This window comes from Cyclopterus lumpus, chromosome 1 (assembly GCF_009769545.1).
Source record: "Cyclopterus lumpus isolate fCycLum1 chromosome 1, fCycLum1.pri, whole genome shotgun sequence".
Lineage (NCBI taxonomy): Eukaryota > Metazoa > Chordata > Actinopteri > Perciformes > Cyclopteridae > Cyclopterus > Cyclopterus lumpus.
The window spans coordinates 24,781,036-24,797,999 of NC_046966.1; the positions used below are offsets into that span (position 1 = coordinate 24,781,036).

At 43.1% G+C, this 16,964-nt stretch overlaps 1 protein-coding gene across 1 annotated transcript in view; it reads right to left on the reverse strand.

Annotated features, from left to right (window-relative positions):
* LOC117733431 (complement C3-like) overlaps nucleotides 1-16,964 on the reverse strand; it is a 178,539-nt gene that overhangs the window by 153,988 nt on the left and 7,587 nt on the right. The window contains 4 exon segments of the mRNA XM_034537114.1: nucleotides 1,457-1,600; nucleotides 1,762-1,877; nucleotides 3,002-3,116; nucleotides 13,510-13,612. Coding sequence (XP_034393005.1) covers nucleotides 1,457-1,600; nucleotides 1,762-1,877; nucleotides 3,002-3,116; nucleotides 13,510-13,612 — 478 coding nt within the window.

The following is a 16,964-nucleotide window of genomic DNA, read 5'->3' on the forward strand; positions in this document are numbered from 1 at the left end:
TATATTTTTTTATGAAAAAAGATTTTTTAATCAGGATAGGAATATTTTTGAAAGAGATATAAAAATGAGGGTAATACTATCATTTTAACTAGGTTGACACGACCCACTAGGGATAATGGTAACGAAGCCCAGCGAGTCATATCCTGTTTGCATTTATTCAAAAGGGTAATATAGTTATTTTTAAAAGTAGAATGGAAGGAGTGCGTGACCTCAATCCCCAAGTACTTGAATCCCTCCCCAGGCCACCTTAAAGGGGAAAAGGCTGGAAGGGAGTGCCTCTGCTTCAGAGTTTAGAGGGAAAAGTTCACTTTTTGGCAAATTTAGCTTATATCCTGATATTTTCCAAAACGGATTCAGGTTATCTAGAATATAGGGGCGAGATAGAGATGGGTTAGAGACACACAGCAGCAAATCGTCTGCGTACAGAGAAACTTTCAGTTCTAAATCACCCCGAGGTATACCCTTAAAGTCCTTACAGAATCGCAGTGCCACTGCTAGGGGCTCGATGGTGCGAACAAGAGAGTGGAAAGAGGACACCCTTGTCTTGTTCCCCGTCCAAGGGGGAAGTAGTCAGATTGAGTAGTGTTAGAGATTACAGCGGCTAGGGGAGAGGAATAAAGTAATCTGATCCAGGCAATGAATTCCTCAGAGAAGCCACATTTTTGGAGGACAGCAAATAAGTATTTCCACTCGACCCGGTCAAAGGCCTTCTCTGCATCAAGAGAAACCACTACCTCTGGTCATGTTAAAGGGGCCGAATGGACAACCTTGAATAGTTTTCGTAAATTTGAATGGGAGTGCCGGCCTTGGATAAATCCTGTTTTATCAGGTGAGACAATATCTGGGATCACGCTCTCCAGGCGTTTAGCTAAGACTTTACGTGGTGGCCCTGCTGATGCCCCGCCCCCCCCTCCTCTCTACCTCCTTCTGTTTCATGGATTGGAGTTCCATTCATACATTGTCATATTCATGTAATGTGTTTATGTAACTTTGTAAATGCTGTTCATTCTGTACACATGACATCTATTGCATCTGTCCATCCAGGGAGAGGGATCCTCCTCTGTTGCTCTCCTGAAGGTTTCTTCCCTTTTCAAAGGTTATTTTTGGGGAGTTTTTCCTGATTCGATGTGAGGTCCTGGGACAGGGATGTCGTATGTGTACAGATTGTAAAGCCCTCTGAGGCAAATTTGTAATTTGTGATATTGGGCTATACACAATAAACTGAATTGAATTGAACTTTAGACAGCACTTTAAAATCCACATTAAGTAGGGTGATAAGATGAGCAGAATACCGGGTCTTTATCCTTCTTGGCCAGTAGGGATATAGGGGCCTGTCTCAGAGTATAGAAAGAATGCCTGAGGAGAGTGCCTCCTCAGGCACTCTCCTCAGGCACTCTCATTGCTTTAAGAGTTGGTGCCAGCTGATAGGAGAACTTTTTATAAAATTCTAACTAACCGTGATGGTTTGTTGGCGTCTATCAGCGGGCATGTTGATGGTGACTCTGCCGTTGCCGGTGAAGACGACCACGGCCGTGTTCAGCAGCTTCAAGGTGACCACAACGTTTCGGGCCGGGGAGCCGTCATGGTGGCTCACCTGCATCTGGACAGGTTGGAGGGAGATCATTTTTCTCTCTGATTTTATACACTTGTGATTGAGCTGAAGGACACATTTAACACAAGACTGGACACAATCATGTTCCTGGACAAAAGCAAATATGCAGTTTTAGTCGATGGATCATGAACACAGAAGACGGGGCTTACTGTAAAGTCCAAGGGGAGGCCCGGCTTGAAGTACTTGGGTATGTCTTTGAAGGAGACCACATACGGAGACTCCACTATTTTAATGCCAGTCTTCTCTGCTTCAACCAGGTCGCTGCCTGTGCAGGAGAATAACAACTGAAAGGGTCAAAAACTGTACAGAAAACCAAAAACTGAACAAGTTCTGGAATCTTGACTCAAAGGTACAAGACAAATAAATAAACATATCTGGGAGAGAGATGTAATATTCAGAGAAAACATTTCTGGTAATAAAGTTGTACATTTACAAGAAGGAACACTTGTTATTCTCTGACATTAAAGACACAAGGAATCACTTCACTTTGCAAGGTCGGATCCCATTGCACCACAGACTGCTGTATTATCCCTGCAATAGGTGACGTAATCAAATTATGCTTTGCAATTAGATTTAGCAATAGGGATATACTAGTTATTTTATTCCAGAATGACCATGGTATTGAAACATCTGGACTTTGAAGAGATATTGTTCTAATTTGGGCCCATTCAGAAAAAAACATAATCAAAGTTATCGATGAACTAAGTTTGTCCACACCATATACTTTATATAAGAAGTAGACGTAGTAATCGTGACGTCACCCATTGGTTTGTATACTACCATTATAAAGCCTGGATTTTGGTTATTTTGCAGTCACCATCTTGGATTGTGGTTATTACCATGTTGTTGTCTTTTGCAACCAAACAGAAGTTACCATATTTGGAATGTGGAGGAGTCACATAGAGACACTGTATGGGCAGCTACCTGTCAATCGCAGTAAGCCCCACCCTAAAGCACACCCTGCTTTATGGTCTATTTGACTCTAAATGACCATAATTTACTAAATGAACATCACGCTATATTGAAGAAGACTTGAAACTAGAGATTGAGACCATAAACTCATGTTTACAATGTTTACTGAGGGAATACATCAAGAGAAGTAGAGTCATTTATATAGACTTCTATACAACCAGAGGAGTCGACCCCTGGTGGTCAGGAGAAAGAATGCAGCTTTAACACATGAAGCATAGACTTCTATACAACCAGAGGAGTCGCCCCCTGCTGGTCGTTTGAAATTATGGGACAGTTTCTGTGACTCATGTCACCCGTCTTTTTGTACACAATTTTCAAATTTAGTTTAGAAATTTACTATATTGATTAAAAAAAATCAGTCATGGGTTTGGGTTTTTTATATTTTTGCCTGTGTACCCACTTACTTGAAGGGCTTACCTGAGTTGGTGAGCACAGAGACCTTCACATACAACGACTTGCCCACCAGATCCCTGACGTTGGGGTAAGTTCTCTTGATCTCCTCCATGCTCAGACTGACGACTCCTCCATCCAGCTGCAGAAAGAGCACAGAAAACATCTGACTTTTATGAAAGCTATTGTTTCGCTGTTATAACACACTACATGAAAATTATTCTATTTGCATAATTTCTACAATAAAAGTCTTAGCTAAAGTTCCAATTACAAGCTTTCAACAGCGACCCGGCAGTCTGAGAGTCAGAACTGATACTGATTCACTTAAATTGAGTAAACTTCCTCCACTAGGGAAGACTGTGAGACGTGGTTGAAAGCTCTAGTAGAAAAGCTGGTAAGTGAACCTTCTATTTCCAAGTTCAACATTGAACTTTCACAAACGTTTTTTTATTTGTATATAAAACCAAATGTCTCCAAACATGAATAGAAATTATAATAAAGAAAACACTAAACCAAACCAAATCTTTGCGGTAGCTACGGGGCGCACCTCAAACGCAGACTGGCCAATCATAGTGTGGTGTATTCGCAGCTGCCTTAGGAGCTCGCTCCCAAGATACCATCTCACTAAAAAGAATGCCCTTTGACCTCTAGGAGGCAGAGTCCAGACAGGTATGGGTTAGAGGTTTGTCTCCAAATATTCTTCGCTTTCTGAGAAGATTGGCTTATAAGATACAGTTCCACATAGTTGCCTTTTGACCTGTTGGAGAGGGGTCTGTCCCTGTGCCCGAAGGGCACCTGTTAAGAGGCCTTTGTGTGACCTCGTCTGTTACTTCTTAATCTTGATATATGGTACACATTCCTGTGTCTGAAAAGTAAGTGTTTAGATTGGGGGTTCCGGAGTCACGTTAGGTATCTGTGCACGACGAAGTGCCTATATAAACTGAGCTGCCGGGACTCTCAAGTCAGAACTTCCATCTGGCCGAGAAGCTTCTCCGAGTGATCTAGACGCTCGTCCTGACCTGTGATTCCTCTCTGTAATAAACTCTATTATAACGGAAAAGAACAGTGTCCGCGGAGATTCCTTCATCCTCATTCTTCAACATCACAGCCGTTTAAAAGATACGACAAACTTGGCGTCACGAACTCGGACGTGCTGTGACCTCGACAACGACAGACGGTGAGCATTTCCCACTTGATTAAAATGCTGGTTCATTTATCAAGCTGTATGTGTTGATTGTATGGTCACACCGTAGAAAAGAACCTATTTTCTTGTTAAATGGAAAGGTATTGTTGAAGTGATGTGTTTGAATTGAAGCTCCGTGCTAAATTTGATTTTATTTGCGTAAAAATACGCAAAAAGGGGGAGTATTATAGAGATAAGAAGTAAAGAAAGGAAGTATGAGAAATACAAGGAATAGTGTAGAATAGCTTTATTGTAACGATAAGGTGAGCTAAATAGTATCGTGCAAGATTAATGGAGATTGGGCCCTCAACTCCTTAACGGTAAGACACATGCAAATTAGCCACTGCGTAATGGTTGGCTTGGCATAGTCAGGAATTAAGTTAGAAAGACAAAATTGGGGTAAACCTGGATCCAGGTAATTTGAATAAATAAGTGTAAAACAGTAATAAGGGACAGAGGAAAAAGAGAGAGAGATAAGAGTAAAGGAAAGGATCATATGACTGAGCCGCAGAATCTGGATAAATAAACATGGGCCGTAAAACCTGGAACAACACCGTATGGTCAGTTTAATAACTGGAGATTGTAGAATAAAAGGTCGATTGACTGTTCCCACTCTGACATTTGTTGACGAACAGTGTCTGATGCAGCCTCTCATCGACTAATCACATCTCAGAGGTAGCAGAAATTTTATGAGAATAAGAAAGGAATTAAAGGGAGCGGCAAAAAGCATGCTATATGTGGCATAAATGAGTTGTCTTTGTTCTGTCTGTGTGTGCGCTGTGTGTGTGTGTGTGTGTGAAGCGCTGTGTGTGTGCGTGAGAAACTGCAGAGGAAGGTAATACTAATGAGTGGGGGTTGTGAGAACGAAGGCGTTGGTAACTTGTAAGGACATATATTTTGTTTAATGTATTAAATATATATAATGAGCTTCTGGTGAGAAGACTTAAGATAATAAATGAGTTATTAAATATGCAAATGAGCTTCCTTAGAGAGAGGACGTAGGATAACAAATAAGTTACTAAATACACAATGAGCTTCTAAAGAAGACTAATATAATATGAGCCCTGTTTTCTTTCTTTTATAAAGGGACGTAATGATGAAACTATGAGTCTCCAATTAGAGAAGTAAGACCCCTCCCCCCAACTGTCTCTGTTCATGTGAAGCTGTGTGTGTGAAAGTGTCTCCTCAAAGGGGGGGGGGAGATTTTTAGTGGGACGTGTGACACGAAATTCTTTTGTCGCTTGAACTATTTGTTTTATTTGGTTTTCATTCAATTCTACAAAGTTTAGGTAGGGGTTTAATTTGGGAATTAAGTTTATGATGCTGTTAAAAAACCTATTGGGTTCATAAGAGGCTGAATAATTGCCTGTTTCTTTTCCCTTATTGATGGGACACATTTGAATCTGCTTTCATTTGTAAACTTATAAGAATATTGATTGGGTTACATACATAAAGACTACATGCTGTAGTTAGTTAAAAGAACAAGTGGATAAATGAATAGAGGGCTTGGCAACTGAAAGACCAGTTAATGCATTTAATTCATTAATGGCATATGATTGTTTGGTCTAAACTCTGCTGACAATTGCGGATGTCAGTTTTGTTGTTTGTGCGTGTTGGAGAATCAATATTGTGACTGTGTCACGATTTGAGCTGGATATTGGATGATAATTAGGCGATGGTCCGACAGTGATTAGGATCACATTTGGTGACAGTCAGTCACTTGTGGGAGTGCGTGATTTTTTGGTCGAATTTTGTAAACGGGCTCTTGATCTGTTCGGCGTTGACAAATCAATTCCATTTTTGGCTAGGGTGAATTTGTGGGTTTAAATACATGAAGGACTAAATGAATTGATTAATTTGTTGTTTCATTGATTAATTTGTTGATTGATTTATGGGTTGATTAATTTGATTAATTTGATTAATTTGCTAATTGATGAATTGGTTAATCAAATAAATAAATAAAATAAAGAATAATAAAAAACAAGGGAGAAATAATCTGAATAGCTTTAAGTAGTTAAAATCGTACTTCTTAATGTACAAATAACGGAACATCAGGAAGCCGTTATAATGGGGAAAAAGGACACTAAAAACCCAAAAGTAATTACTCCTGTTGATGTAGTACAGAAGAATAATCCTTTAATCAGAGGCATCGCAAACATTGCAAAAATATCGGAAAAATGGCATAAACGTTGGCCTGAAATTGACCAACCATGGCCAGTGGAGGGGACTCTTAACCCAGATGTAATAAAAATAATGCAGGTACTTGTATCCACATACAAGGCAAAGCAAAAGAAGGGAAAGAATGGGGAAAAAACGCAAAGAAAAGAGGCAAGTGGAGCTTGGCATTCTCCAGTTGTTTGAAAATGAGGGACAGAAACTGATCAAAGCTGCTAATGACAAGAGAGTTAAAGACGTAGAAGAAATGGGACAGAATGCAGAACAAACAGAAAAACTGTTGGCAGACACCAATTCATTCTACTCACACATGAACCCTGTGAAAAGACCGCCACCTTATGAAGTAGAGACGAAGTCTAAGAAAATCTATCCTCAGCTCCCAATGATTAGTCAGGAGGGTAGCTACAAAATCAGAGACAAGGAGGACAAAATAATAGAAACAGGACTAGCAGACACAACTATAATGATGTATCCAGATTCCAAAAGTAGGAAGAAAGCAAGTTTGGGAATTAGGATACAAAGGGCGGAGTCTAGAGACAATAGTGACCAAAGTGATCTAGAAGGTGCCATGGGAGGATATGACCCTGAGGTCAGGCGGATGCTGGCTAGAGCAGAAAAGAGAGGAGGTGATACCACTAAGGACAGTGAGGATGAAGACAGCAATGAAGAGGGCACACGGAGGGAATTAAGAGAGGTCGAAGAAGGAATAGACCGATGCCTCTGTGACTTGAGTAAATCTAGTTTCCCAGAAAGACAAAGTTCACTGGAGAACCAGTTAGAGGAGTTGCTGATACGGAAGGAGGGGCTACAGAAAGAAGGCCTCATATCATCGGGCATGAAAAATAGATTGCGCTCTAGAACACAATCGACACCCAAGAGCATGTTTCCAGTGGTTATTCGAGGACAGAGTTTGGAGTATAAGCCTTGGCAGAGTACAGACATGTCAAACCTACTCTTCAGGATGGAGCACATCCTTGGATTTCAAAGTTAGAAGAGATTATGGTGGGAGAACAACCGGCCATTGGAGATATTAAGAGACTCTTGGCTAATCTCATTGGAGTTCATGCTATGGGAGAAATTCTACAGAAAGCTGGACTTAATCGATATGTGGGAACTGCTGTGAATGATGCAGAACTGTTTGCTGCAAGTAGAGGTCGAGTGTGCAGAGCACTTAAAGATACATTTCCAACAAATGTACACCCTGACAATATTTTTATTGAACCACTGGGACAGGAAGAAAACCCGAGAGCCTATGTGTCGAGAGTTCATCAAGTGTGGAGAAATGTTACAGGAAATGACCCAGAGTTGAATCAAATGGAGCAGTCAATTTTGCGAGGCAGAGTACAGAAGGGGTTGCCCCTACCAGTGAGGAGTAAACTGGCAGAGGTGGTTGGTCTTGGAAGCATGGCAAAGGGGGTGTATACAGATTACATAGCCCACCAGGTGGAGCTGTATAGGAAAAAGGAGCATGATCAGAAGGAACAGGATCAAGAGATCCTCAGGAAACTTAATCAAATACAACTAGTGGATAGTAAAAAGATGGAGAAGAAGCAGGCGCTGGTTATACAGGATCAGGCTCCGCTAAATCAACTATTATCACAACTACAGCCGAACCAGGTTCAGTACCAATCGGTCCAACCATCACCGGTGGTATCGGCCATCGCTTACCCACAGCCATCTTTTGATCAAGCACAGTCCTGGAGAGGAAGAGATCAAAGAAATTTCGGAAGAGGGGGAAGGTTTAATTCAGATTTTCAACAGCATCCAGACGAATGTTCTAATGATTCAGGAGGAGCATGGGTTAGCTCACGTTGCAAGAGAGGAAGTTAAGAGAAAGATCACAAAGGAGTATGGTTCGTGGGCACCATGTTTGCTTCAACAGATTGATTATGTCATAGGCAGGTGTACTATCTGTCTGAAAAACAATGTTCGGAGGGGAGTGGCGGTTCCTCCTGGTCACATTCCAACTCCGAGGGGACCTATGCGTGAACTAGTTGTGGACTATGTTGACATGATAAAACCGATTGAAGGTAAAAGATATATGCTGGTCGTGGTGGACAGATTCTCACGATGGCCCGAGGCTTGTCCAACCAAACGGAAAGATGCTCAATCAGTTGCCAAGTTTTTATGCAGAGAGGTCATAAGCAGGTGGGGACTTCCAGATCGAATATCCTCAGACAATGGGAAGGAGTTTGTGGATAAAACGGTGAAATTGATTTTGCAAAAACTAGGAATTAAGCAGCGTCTTGGTGCAGTCTATCATCCACAAAGTCAAGGGATGTGCGAAAGAATGAATGGTGTTCTGAAAAATCGTATTGTCAAAATATGTCAGCACACAGGCTTAAATTGGGTAGCAGCGCTTCCATTGGCGTTAATGGTATGTCGCTCTAGTGAGCTCCGCGATTTACATATGACACCTCATGAGTTGGTTACAGGAAGACTGATGCCAACACCTTGTCTGCGGACAAGTGGAAAGGGTCCAAGCCTGACCCTTTTGGAAGATGAAATGCAAAAGTATGTTACATATATGGTTAATCTGCATAAAAGAATATCCACATATGTTTCTGACAGGCAAACAAAAGAGGAGGTGCAGGAGAGGCTGGATGAGCAAAAAAGGAACACAGTGCAACCTGGAGACAAGGTGTTCGTGAAGGTGTTTAGAAGGAAGTGGTATAACGAACGCCGGGAAGGACCATTTGAAGTAGTTCGCAGTACTGGAACTGTGGTCCAGGTGAAAGGGTCTCCAACGTGGTATCATTTATCACATTGTGTCAAAGCACCAAGTGAAGAGGCGCCACATTCACAGATTCAAAATGCTGAAGGTGCCAGAGAGTCCGAAGACAATGTGGAAGAACATGCACCAGACAGGGAGGTGCATGCAGATCCCCAGAGTCAGAATTCAGAAGGAGAGATTGCCCAAGTGGTGGAAAACGTTGATGTTCCTGTGCACATTCCTGATGATGCCAGAAATGACATGGCAGTGGATGAACGGGAAAGAAGATTTAGTGACATTGTCTTTCAACATGTCCCAGACACAGCAGGACCTGGTTCAGTTGTCTGCGAAGCGTCAGAGATATCAAAGGGCGGTGACTCCGCCGCAGGACAACTTAGGGATCCAGTTAGACAAAGGAGCCCAAGGCCGGTTAGGAAAAAGGTTAAACCAAACCGATACTGGAACCAGGGTTGAAGTAACCTTGGGGAAGTCAGTTTACCTTCCTTGCCAATGTGGAGATTGGAATTTTGGTAGTAACAGTCCTCCTAAGTGGGAAAATAGTCGTGGGGAAGATTTGTTGTTGATAAAACCTGGAGATGGCATTGTGTCTCGTAAACACAGGAAGTATATTTTGTTTAATGATGTGAAGTGGTTGAAAACTAGAGGGGATTGTTCACTGGTCCTACGTAATGCGACATGGGAAGACCAAGGGGAATATACGTGTACTTATTTAGAACCGGAGTTTGAATTTGTTCCATATCAAAATTATTGGATCAAAGGTCATATAACTCGTAGAGTGACACTCATGATAAAAGATTTGAGTCCTATTGGAGTTTTCACAGTTACTGAAGGGGTTCAGGAACAATATACCACAGTAACTACTCCAAGGGTGAACAGTACACATACGAAGTCTGGTACTTTAGTGCCAGAAAGAACTGAGAATGTTCATACAACAACTCAGACGACTACTCCAGCTATGACTTTGAAGGGAATGAAGGCTACAACAGTGACGACATCTTTGGCTTCTATGACGTTTGGAAATGTAACACAGACATCCAACGTGACATCTTCGACAGTTAAGGATGTGATTAATGTAACCCAGAAGCTAATGTTCAAAATAGAGCCTAGTGTGAACAGTAATAATGAGATTGTTGAAGTTAGAGAACAGATGATAGAAGAGAATTATGTAGATTCATCTGTAACAGCTCAGAGGACTATTTCAAACGTAGATAATAACTTTTCTGACTCTGATCAGACACCAGAATACATGACTGGTCAATACCATGCATTACAAAAGAGAGAAACCAAATGGAGGGCGTTCGGGTTTGATCCGTCAGTGTTACAGATTGCAGACCCTTGGGCAAGTAAGAACTTATGGTTCCAGCAATTAACTCATTCCGTAAGATCGGTTGTGAATTGGAATGGTCCATGTCTAGTAAAAGTCCTAACGCCAAACTCATGGCCTTCAATTTTAGAGACTACACCAGAACCACTAACCGCTATTTGTCAAAGTTATGCACTATCATGGCTGTTGTATCAGCAGCAGTCAGCAGGAGATCCCATAATGGCTTTGTGACATCTGTTTAGGCCGAGATTTACTTGTTCTTGGTTGGAGGGATTATCATATGTAAATTTACTCGATCAACATGAAAATATCAGAACGGCGGTCCCGGAAATAATGGAGGTGGCATCAGTTCGAGCTGATAGCTGTTTTTGTTCGAATACCACTTATGATGGGCCGGGAATGTTTATGGGGATATCAGATTGTGATAAATATATGATGGACTTGGGTAAACGTGAACATTGGTCTGGTAATGATTCTTATGAAGTAACTTTTGATGTACCAGACAACAAAAAGGGTAAAACGTTAAGGGTGAAGGATCAACGTTTGCCTGGGAATGTGACTATAGGGAATTTCAAGGATGTTTGGTGGGTTTGTGATGATAAGGCATACATATTTCTACCATATGGGTGGACAGGATGCTGTTATATGGCAACATTGAAACTTCCATATGAGGTCCTTACTATCCAGAAGGGAAAAAGGCCAGATGGGGTCCAATCTTATGACGCTCCAAGAAGTAGGAAGAAACGGGAGATGGCACAATTTAACAATTTGGAATCATACCATTGGAGAGTGAGTATAGCAGAGAAGTGGGGAATAGGATTATTTCCATGGTATGGGGTGACATTCTTGGCAGATCACATCGATAACATTACCTACACCTTACAGGGTTTTGCGAACGAAACCATAAGAGGGTTTGAATATTTGTCAAACACTCAGAGAAGTCACAGACTGACACTGCTAAAACATGACATGGCTCTTGACTATATTTTGGCCAAACAAGGTGGCCTTTGTGTGACTTTGAACTTAACAGGGGAGGCTTGCTACACTTTGATTCCTGATAATTCTGATAATATGACTAGTGTCGTAGATGCATTGAAGCTTATAAGAGATGCATTTGGCCCGTCGGAAAACGCTGGATGGTCTGCGAATGCTTGGTTGCAGGATAAATTAGGGCCATTAGGAGCAGTATTAATACAGGTTGTGGCAGTACTCGTTCTGTCATTGTGTGTGATGTTTTGTTTTTGTACGCTATTGTTGACCTTTGCAAAGGCTATGATAATGAGATGGGTTGGAGTTGTGATGCCAGGCGATCAAACTCAGATGCCATTATTACATGGTGATGATACGGACGTTGATGAAGACGAAAGGATAAGGGTCGAACTGGTGGAGGAATATCCATTTTGAATGTCTGATGTTATTTTAATCCTAACACATACCTCTGTTATTACTTGGTTAGTCTGTGGTTTTGATTTTGTTTCACTCTTTCGAGACTCTGTGTGGTCTCGAAGGGGGGGGTTGAATGGACAATGTGATTTATAATTTCACATATACTGATAGAAGTGTTAGTCTATATTTTGATGTTTTGATTTGTATCTGTTCTGTATGCAAAAGATACTGGTTTTCTTTTCTTTCATTCTAGAACATATTGGGGCAAGACCACTGTGCGGGTGGTGAATTATTATGGGACTCCGATGCGTTGAATGGATTCAAGACACATCAAACATGAACAATAAGAATGATCTGAAGGACTCTGAACAAGGACTGATGACACAACATCCAGATGCAAGACGTCATCGATGCTACAACTGGGAGTCAAGGCTGCTGAGAAACTGCAGTGTTATACATTCTTATGTCTTATCCTACACGTTACATTAGTAGTATTAAAAATGAATTTTCTTTTTATGTGCAAATTGTTTGGGAAATGATGTGTTTTTGTTGGGTAAATATAGATGGGACCTCGGATGTTTTCTTTGCTCGATGTTCAGGGACAGTGGGTCTAGGCAGGGAAAGGTCCACTTGGAAGGTACGATGGGTTGACCAGCCTGACTTTGGACATTATTTTGTTTTGATTTGCTGAGAGTTCCATATGTATTTGCTTAAGTAATTTCCTTACACAATTTGCTAAAATTCCGCATTTCAGTGGTATGGAGTACTATGTAAGGTTGCCTTGGCAGAGGAGCCGTGAGAGAATTTTCCTGTACACATTGTTTCAAGAAAGATAGCTGCCTAACAGGTTTTTCACTCTCACTTTTTTATACTCCATACAATTGGTTTATTGTGGTTGCTATTTTTGTCATAATTATACACAGATATGTTTTCTTCTTTTGTTTGTTAGTCGAGACGTTGTTTAAGTCTCGAAGGGGGGAGATATGTGGTGTATTCGCAGCTGCCTTAGGAGCTCGCTCCCAAGATACCATCTCACTAAAAAGAATGCCCTTTGACCTCTAGGAGGCAGAGTCCAGACAGGTATGGGTTAGTGGTTTGTCTCCAAATATTCTTCGCTTTCTGAGAAGATTGGCTTATAAGATACAGTTCCACATAGTTGCCTTTTGACCTGTTGGAGACGGGTCTGTCCCTGTGCCCGAAGGGCACCTGTTAAGAGGCCTTTGTGTGACCTCGTCTGTTACTTCTTAATCTTGATATATGGTACACATTCCTGTGTCTGAAAAGTAAGTGTTTAGATTGGGGGTTCCGGAGTCACGTTAGGTATCTGTGCACGACGAAGTGCCTATATAAAGTGAGCTGCCGGGCCTCTCAAGTCAGAACTTCCATCTGGCCGAGAAGCTTCTCCGAGTGATCTAGACGCTCGTCCTGACCTGTGATTCCTCTCTGTAATAAACTCTATTATAACGGAAAAGAACAGTGTCCGCGGAGATTCCTTCATCCTCATTCTTCAACATCACAGCCGTTTAAAAGATACGACAATAGCGTAGCATCAGCTGAAATCATATATGAGTGAGGTCAGTGACAGTGTGGGCTCCGTGGTAACGTAGCTTTGGCAGCCTAACGGAGGGGTAAACAGGGGGCGGGGCTTAGCATAGGGTCAATTATGATATGTGTATAGCTCACAATTGTGGCATGAACATTTCATGACAGCGGCCATAAAATCAGTGACTTACGTTTGACACCTGCTTCACTGAAGGCAACCTTCTCATCTCCTGGTTGATCTTCACCCCAAACACCACGTAGGCCTTCCCCTGAACCGGTTCCCCATACAGGTACCTGAGACACAATCACAACAAAGGTAAGTCAACAGTCATATAATATTAATAATAATAATACTTTGAATTGATATAGGGCTTTTCTAGACACTCAAAGACGTACATAAGGCATAGACCAACAGAACACAACTAAATAGAAAGACAAGGAGCAAACAAAACAAACAAACAGAACATTTCAGGTAAAAAGAAAAAAAACTGGAGAAGCGATGTGGAGTGAGTCATGTAGTGGATGGTAGACTGCAGGGGTTAGCAGGTGAAGAGAAGTTTGAAGAGGTGGGTTTTGAGGGCTTGCTTGAATGATGATAGGGTGGGAGCCTGACGGATGGGGATGGGGAGGGCATTCCAGAGGGGGGGTGCAGCAGCTGAGAAGGCCCAATCACCCAGGTCCGGCGCTTGGTCCTGATGGTCTTCAGAGTGTTTGCACCGGCGGACCTGAGGCAACGGGTTGGGGCGTGGAGGGGGAGGAGGTCTGAAAGGTAGGGGCCAGGTTGTTTAGGACTTTCTAGGTGGTGAGTAAAATCTTAAAGTCTATCCTGAATTTGACCGGGAGCCAGTCAAGGTTGCTTAAGACTGGGGTGATGTGTTCATAGCGTGAGCAGTCGAGCGGCAGAGTTCTGAACATATTGAAGTTTATTCAGAATTTTGTTGGGATTGCCATAGATGATGCTGTTGCAGTAGTCAAGTCTGGAGGTTATGAGGGCATGGATGAGGGCATGGGCCGGAGGCGTGCAATGTTCCTGAGGTGAAAGAAGGTAGTTTTGGTGATGTGGTTGGAGTGGGGTAAGAAAGAGAGGGTGGGGTCGAGGATGATAACTAGGTTGCGGACCTGGGAGGAGAGGGTGACGATGGAGCCATCAATGTTGAGAGAGAAGGTCTGGGCTGACCGGGTGATGGAGTTAGGGCTGATGAGTGTTTCAGATTTATTGCAGTTGAGTTTGAGATAGTTCTGTTGCATCCATGATTTTATATCAGTGAGACAGGTAGTGAGTGGAGTAGGGGACTGAGGTGATGGTCTTGGAAGAGAAGTAGAGTTGGGTGTCGTCAGCGTAGCAGTGGAAGTCTAAACCATGACGACGGATGATTTGTCCAAGAGGAAGGATGTAAATGATGAAGAGGAGGGGACCAAGCACGGAACCTTGGGGGACACCGTGGGTGACTAGGGAGGTGGAGGATTTACAGTTGTTTATGGCAATGAATTGATGTCGGTCTGAGAGATATGAGGTGAATCAGGAAAGGGCAGTGCCAGTTATGCCAAGAACTGGAGACGTGAGAGGAGGATGGAGTGGTTGATAGTGTCAAAGGCGGCACTGAGGTCAAGGAGGATGAGGATGGTGAGGAAGCCAGAATCAGCAGCGAGAAGTATGTCATTTGTGATTTTTAGTAGGGTGATTTCTGTGCTGTGTTTTGAACGGAAGCCAGATTGGAAGGGTTCGTAGAGATTATTGAGATTGAGGTGGGACTTGGACAGGAAGGGGAGGTTGGAGACGGGCCGGTAGTTGTTTGGGATGTCAGGGTCAAGACCAGGTATTTTTAGCACAGGGTTGACAGCAGCGAGCTTGAGTAAGGAAGAGGGGAGGGGTTCAAGGGCACAGGTGAAGGTCTTCATGCTGGAGACTATGGAGAAGAGGTCCGTTTCAGTGATTGAACTGAAGGATGAGATTGAGTGGGTTGGAAGTAAGAGAGGATCATGTTGAGAGCTGAGGAGGGGGGGGGGGGGGGGAGGGTGCAGACAGCTGGTTGTGTATTGCAGGGATTTTGTCATTGAAAAAGGATAGAAATGAGTTGCATTTGCTGGTGGTGAAGGAGGTGAAGATGGTGTCCATGGGCTTGAGGAGTTTGTTGATGGTGGAGAAAAGCGTTTTGGGGTTGTTGGAGCCAGATTGGATGATGGAGGAATAGTCAGAGGAGCGAGTGGTGTTGAGGGCATCTTTATATTGTTGTTGATGAAGTTTGAAGGTATCAAGAACAGTGAGTGAACAGTGAGTCCAGTTTTATTGACAAGATCTTCCAGTTGACGGCCCTGTACTTTGAGGTGTTGAAGTTGGTCAGTGTACCAGGGGGCAGAGTGGGTGAAGGAGACGAGTTTGGATTTTCTGGGGGCGACGACATCAAGACAGGAGGAGAGTGCATCATTATAATAATTGACCAGGGCGGTGGGGGAGGCAGTCGAAAGAGTGGCAGTGGCAGAGACGGTGGCAGGCAAGGTGGAGGAGAGCGAGGGGAGGTTGATGGACTTGATGTTCCGGAATGTTATGGTGCGACTCTGCTTAACATGGGGGGTGGGGATGTCTATGTCCAAGGTGATAGCCAGGTGGTCAGAGATGGTGAGGTCGATGCTGGTTAGATTGCTGATGGTAATGCCGGAGGTGCAGACCAGGTTAAGTGGGGGAAAGTCGACATGTTGGGTGATGTTGAAGTAGTCACATATGTCCAGGAGTTCTGTAGAGGTTGTGGAGTCAGATGAGTCGACGTGTATGTTGAAGTCACCAAGTAGCAGAATGGATGGAGAGATGGCGCAGAGTTGTGTGAGAAATTCAGACAGATCAGAGGGAAAAGCAGAGTTAGGTTTTGGGGGGCGGTAAATGACTGCAGTAACCAGGGGTTTGGGACCAGACCGTTTAAAGACAAGGTGTTCAAATGAGGAGGGATCCGGAACGGTTATTGCACTTGCAGTGATGTTTTTGCGAAAAATTGGGGCTATTCCACCACTATGCCCATGGTGGCGTGGCTTCTTCATGTATGAATATCCAGGGGGTGTGGTTTGGTTTAGTGAAAAGTAGTCCTGTTGGTTTTGCCACGTTTCGGTTAATCAGACAAAGTCCAGATTATTGTCAGTTACGATTTCTTTAAGTAAGAGGCCCTTGTTGTTTAGGGATCGGGTGTTAAACAGAGCAATTTTGAGATGTGGATGTATTTGGACAGACAGGGGTGCTTTGGTAAGGGGGCGGAGACAGGCAACTCGCTTGTGTAGATCGTTGTTGTGATGACGAGCTGCAGCGATGCGCTCGGCTGACCAGAGGGAGGGGATGGAAAGAGTGGAGCGATCAGGCCAGGAGTAAATACACTTTCTACGGGAGGCTCTGTGGATGTAACGGGGCCGACGGAGGAGTCCAAGTGCCTGGATGGCCAAGATGAACGGAGGAGCAGAGAAGTTGTTGAGTTTGAGGAGTTGCGAAATGGAGTATTACAGAACCATGCCAGCCGGGGAGAATGTAATGATAAGCCTGAGGTATTTTGTCAGTAAACACAGACTTGATGACCGGGATTGAAGTGACAGGCACGTCAGGATAATCCACAGCAGGCACGTGATCGGAGCGGAGTGAAAAAGTGGTGATGGATAAGGCAAGGAAATG